A 5745-nucleotide genomic window follows, 5' to 3' on the forward strand; every position below is an offset into this window, starting at 1 on the left:
TCATCTAGTGAGTTTCTCTGAGACATCATTTGTCATTTCTTCATATATAAATCGTTTAGTACTTTCAATGAAGACAAGTTTTTTGTTCATTTCAACACATGTTCATTTCTGCACATTGTTTGACAAGTTCAGTTAAGACTTAGTCTGTCTTTTGATCTTTTGTTCATAATGGTGTTTGACATTGTCTAACACTTTGTGTGAGATCATCTTTATCTTTTGTTGAGACAATTGTCTAGCATTCATTCTTTGCAACTTTTAGCTCATGTATTGTTTGATACTTCCAATTTTGAAGATTATGTCTTAGTGTGCTATATATTACATTGTTTAATGTGTTCTGTGAGTGTTTATTTGTTCATAATTTCTGCTTAGCTCTCATGATCCCTTGATATATGATTTCAAATGGTTTTGTACATGAGTGGTCTTGGTTATACATATTGTAAAGTAACAGACAATTTATCACCCATAAACTGAGAGTCTATGAATTTTAATGATAACAAAGCACTATAAGATGTGTTATATGTATGACCAAGTTCACTCATGTACAACACAAAAAAAAAAAACAATTTGCCTTCGTAAAAAGTAATTTTTTTGAGAAATATTTACTCTTTGTCCCAAAAGAAAATAGATGACAATTTCTTCTTAACGTTTCATTTTCTAGTGGGTTAAATATGAGTACTTTAGTAAATCACCATGAAGACAAAGATACATTTTTTCCCTCTCGATAGGCTTTCCCTCAGAAAACGAAAATCACCATTTTGTTTCACCAAAACCTTCATCATTTTCTCTACACTAAACCCCTAGAAGAAGAATGGCTTTCAAAACTCTTTTTTCCTCAACAATCAATGGGCCAACATCATTAGACACTACTCTCCTTGTAGAAAGGCATTGTGCACTCCAAGACTTAGATGAACATGGGATTGAAATCAACATTGATCTAGAAAGATGTGGAATTCGTGGCTTTTTCCTTCAGCCTTAACCCATCTATCCTGAAATGATAAGGATGTTTTGGAGAAATTTAAAATTGATAGAGAACAGAGCCATTATCTCCACTGTACTAGGAAAAGAGGTAACTTTAAATCAGGAAAGTATCTCAGCTACTATCCAATGTGAGAGAATACCAAATTGCTTCTTCCCTGAATGGGAAAAGATCTACACAGGCACTGGTATTGCAAGCTTTAAGATGACTTATTTTCAGAAAACCTAATAGGAAAAGAAACTGTATACGAGAAGCTATGGGATATGGGAAAAATATGGCACCAAATTTGTTAAAAATGTATTTTCCCAAAGGGTGGGTTAAAGGACCAAGTTACTGAATATGGCAGATTTGTGATTTTCCACCTTCCATTTAAGAGAGGAAGGGAGATGACTTTGTACTTATAGAGGTAGGATGATACGTAAGACATATGAAGTGTTTAGTAAAAAGTAAAAGAAAAAAAAAACATTCTTCCCTTGTGACATATAAATGGCTCGAAATAGCAAAGATTGACGTTACACTCAATTAGTCTAATCCATAATAATTAACAAATTTTACCCTTGGTTGGTTGTGCATTATTGGCTGAAATTAGTGAGTGATTGGAATTGACTCAATTGTTTTCTTTCCTCTTGTTTCTACTAAATATAGCACCTTATACTTGAACCAACAATTTGAGAATCACACTTACTTGTATTAGTTTGACACAATTAAATTAATTAAAACCAATTATGTAAATTTAATATGTTAATTTTCATTCCAATCTAGATACATATTTATATAAAATAATTTTATTTACATGTTAATGTACTCAAAATATTACTCATTAAAGATTAAATCTAAACTTTGTAGATAAAAATCATCTTCAAAACGTCAAACATAATTTTAACAAATCTCACATAAATACCATTTTTGAAATATCAAATTTTGTCATTAAATCTATCATCTCCTTGACCCATTTCAAGCTTCTAAGATGATATGTCTTTATCATATTTATTTCTAATAGAAAAAACTTCTCTTTTTCTATTTTTCTAGCATACCAATCAAAACCATCACACATCTCATATAACCTAAAAATATAATCAAACTCTAGGAACAAATCTCAACTTATAAGTTGAATTCAACGTAAAATCTAGTTTCTAAGCACATATCAAGTTCCTTAGTACTCTTGAATCACAATTTTACCAGAGGCGTTTCACCTTTAGGACACTTCTAGTGCGACACCAAAAAAGATGCTTGATTCAAATTATTTTGACATAGTTTTATTTTTATTAACTATCTAAAGGCACTTTCGAAAAATGAGTTTTTTTAAATGCAACTCCCTAAAATACACAAACAGTCTTGCAACAGATAAAGCCAAGCTTCAATGTTAACCCGAAGGAAACCAATCTAAAGCAAAGCCTCATCAAGTGCACACACCCTAAATACTTTTTCTATAGCCACAGAAAGTACTGTTAAGTACTGCTAAGTAATTTTAATGTCATCAAGGAAAAGAAGCAGCAAATAAAATTCCAGAAGTCAAAATTTTGGATGTTGTTAAACAAAATGTGTGGTTCCAACAAATACTGCAAAAAAAATATCCTCCATTAAAGCTAGCAGCATCTCAGGCTTCTGTGACTGGATAATCAAATACTACATCTTTTCCAGTAAGCTTCCTGTAAACTCCAGAAAAAGTCTCCAGCTTGTACTCAGTGTTATTGCGCTCCTTGGGATCCAAGAAAACCTTACATTTAAAAGGTTGTAAAAAAAACAATTTATAAGTTACATGAGATGGGAAATGTCAAAAAATAAATTCAAATTAATGAAAACTTCACAAGCAATTACCTTCATAATTTTTGACCCATCAATTCTATATCTGGTCCTTTTGCCAACAATCTCTGCAGGATACACAACATCCTCTAGCATGGCATCATGGACAGAAGTCAATGTCCGGGTCCGGGGACGCTGAACGGCAGAGCCCTTCTTTGGTGGCCGCAAGATCCTCCTTGTGGCAATCAAAATAACATCCTGTCATTTGATATACATTCTTCAGTTAATAATACAATTTAGTGTTCCTGGAACTCAATATAATCATAAAGTGATATGGTAAATATGTACATAAAGGGGGAAAATAGAAAAGAAAACCAAAAAGACAAACTTTTCATATCAAGATATATTGCAGTAAAATACAACCTTCCCGCTAAATTTCTTCTCCAACTCTCTGACAAGTCGGAGATGAATCTTGTGGAATGCTTTGCTCAATCTGAAAGGCACATAGATGACTACAGCCTTGCGATTATTCGCCACATCCATTTGACTGCACGAGAAAATGTTCTTCTGATAAGAAAAACTTTTATGAGCAGGAATACATCAATTGATTATTTGCAACACCCTTCTTACATTGCTTGATTTATATAGAGATCTTTCAAGTCACTTTTCAGCTCCTGGTTGGTATTCTCCAAGTCAAATAAGTACTGCACAGTCATAAAATAACAGGGTTTCAAAATTAAGAATAATCATGAATTCGTGAAATAAATTCATTCTAACAACGAGAAAGAGGGCAATAACCTGTGCAACTGTCTCCTCAAGTTCAGTGGGCTCTGCATCCTTATCCTTGAGAATTTTCTTCCTCGAAGTGTACATTTTGTTCAATCTGTTTCACCACATAAGGGCCAATATCAGAACCTTAGCTTAGGAAACAAAAATAAGAATCACAGTGAACAGCGTTCCCTAAACCCTATTACACGGCAAGTGACAACCAACCCGTCTTCACAAGGTTAAGGGCAAATAAATTAAAAAAACTGCAAAACTAAAAAAGCAGAAATAAAAACCACCAAACTCAAAATTTTCAGAAGGAAGACTCAGACAAAAGAAAGTGTCAGCAACTAATAGTCTTCCACCTCTCCATAAAAGCAAAATCAGAGTGAATATATTTTACGAAATCCTACTACGAACAAATCTGACATCAACCCAAACCAATATTCATCAAGGTTGTAAGGGTAGAAAAACTTAAAAGCTGCATAACCACAAACCCAAAGGAATAAACACCATCAATCTCCGAATTTTCACTACAATAAGCATGAGAATTTTCACTAGAACAAACACGAAACAGTGCTTCTATATCTACCCCTTAAATTCTCACTAGTTACCAGGCACAATATCAGCATACTCTGGATGATACATTACATAAATTAATTGTTCAAAAACCCTAATTACAATTACAATTGAACAATTGAGAAGAGTAAATTGCAATGATTTGAAATCACTAAAATATCAAATTCAAAGAAAATAAAAACAGGCTTGATTAAAAATTTCTGTAACTTAGAATTAATTGAAAAAAAGTGAAGGGTTAAGTGAGAGAAAAAGTTGAATAATAGGAGATAGAGAGTGAGTAACAGGCTTGCCTTCGCCTTCACTTTCAGTTTAGCAGACCACGGAGAGAGAAAATGGAGGCGATGGGAGGTTTTTATAAGTAACAGCTTAGCTTTCAGGATTGGAGGTTGCCCTAATTTTAGATACACAGAGAGACAACATAATCCCCTATAATCTATACCTATATTTATATTTTCTAATTAAGGGTTTATTTGTATGTATTTTTACTTCTTAATTTTATCTTTATATAAATATTTATTTTATTAAACATTTTAGTTATTTTATATTTTTTTACCATTTGTTAAATAATCTTATAATTAGTTGGAAATTGTTTTTTTTTTACTTTTTAAAAATTAATATTTTGTCAAAGTAGTTACCAAAAATTGAATTTTGAATTATGGAATAATTTTAAACATAATTTATAACTGTAATTAGGAAGCAGAATTTGATTCTTCATTGTCAAATATGTTCTGAAAAAGTCATATTTTTATCATAATTTGTCGAATTTATAGATTGAATTGAGAATAGAATTGGGGTTCACATTTTGTATGATGCTCTCAATCTATCGGCATGCATTTGGTTTTGTTCTTTTAGTGTGAACTCTTTATTTTTTTTCTTTTAATTAGAACTCTTTGAATGAAGTATAATATTAAATTTTTCTTTAGATGGAAGACTATATAAAAATAAAAAATTGATATTATGAAAGATTAAATGAAGATAAAATTTGATATTCGTGATTTTTTTTCTACATCAAAATAAATAAAATTATTGTTAACGAATATCTAAATTAATTAAGTTATAACAATATATACAATTTTTTTTTTACGTATTCTTATCAAAAATTTAAAAAAAAAAGAGTTATTATCATTGCTAAGTATTATAATTTATTTGATTTTTATAAGAAAAATAAAAATCAAATTATAACGTAAAATAAATAAATAAAAGTAACAAAAATGCACATGAAAGTAATGAGAGTGGAAGAAGAGAAAACAAAAAGAAAGAAGTTTTTCCTTTAGGCAAAAGAAAATGGAAGTTATTACTCTCCTATCCTTTTTTTTTCTCTTTTTTTTTCTCACAAAAGTTATTTTCTCTTCTCCCACTCCCTAGGTTCCCACTCTCTCTCCACTTCTTCTCCCAACATAAATAATTTATATATTTACATAATTTTGTTTTGTTGGATACTTACACATCAGAAAAGCAGTTTTTAAAACAAAAATATACTATCATTCTTAAAATCTAATTCACATTTAATAAAAATTTCAAATGCTCATAATAAAATAATAAAATAAGTATTAGTATAAGAATAAAATAGGAAATAAAATGTGATGATGAATATTTTTATATATAGGTATAGATTATCATATTTATATTTGTATTTATTAACATAAATTATAAATTTATACTCTTAATATAAGTACAGTATG

General features: G+C 30.2%; 1 protein-coding gene across 3 annotated transcripts; it reads right to left on the bottom strand.

Annotated features, from left to right (window-relative positions):
* Positions 1–2380: 2380 nt before the first annotated feature.
* LOC137837214 (small ribosomal subunit protein eS7y) lies at positions 2381–4493 on the bottom strand. Of its 3 annotated transcripts, none has more exons than XM_068646142.1 (6): positions 4354–4493; positions 3518–3602; positions 3350–3423; positions 3143–3266; positions 2795–2977; positions 2381–2693 (listed from the first exon to the last, which is right to left on the bottom strand). In XM_068646142.1, exons 2-6 carry the CDS (start codon positions 3590–3592, stop codon positions 2574–2576), a joined length of 576 nt encoding a protein of 191 aa, XP_068502243.1. In that variant the 5' UTR covers positions 3593–3602; positions 4354–4493; the 3' UTR covers positions 2381–2573. The 3 variants fall into 3 exon arrangements, with proteins under 3 accessions (XP_068502243.1, XP_068502244.1, XP_068502245.1); XM_068646143.1 differs by lacking the exon at positions 4354–4493 and adding an exon at positions 4099–4345; XM_068646144.1 differs by lacking the exon at positions 4354–4493 and adding an exon at positions 4077–4345.
* Between the last annotated feature and the right edge of the window lie 1252 nt (positions 4494–5745).

The sequence above is a fragment of the Phaseolus vulgaris genome, chromosome 4 (assembly GCF_051622355.1).
Source record: "Phaseolus vulgaris cultivar YP4 chromosome 4, ASM5162235v1, whole genome shotgun sequence".
NCBI lineage: Eukaryota > Viridiplantae > Streptophyta > Magnoliopsida > Fabales > Fabaceae > Phaseolus > Phaseolus vulgaris.

Excerpts from the sequence above, each read along its gene's own strand:
- LOC137837214 (XM_068646142.1), bottom strand. The coding sequence starts at position 3,592 with ATGTACACTTCGAGGAAGAAAATTCTCAAGGATAAGGATGCAGAGCCC. Across the intron at positions 3,424-3,517 it reads TTGAGGAGACAGTTGCACAG|TACTTATTTGACTTGGAGAA; the intron begins GTTATTGCCCTC and ends ATGACTGTGCAG. Across the intron at positions 3,267-3,349 it reads CTCTATATAAATCAAGCAAT|TCAAATGGATGTGGCGAATA; the intron begins GTAAGAAGGGTG and ends TTTCTCGTGCAG.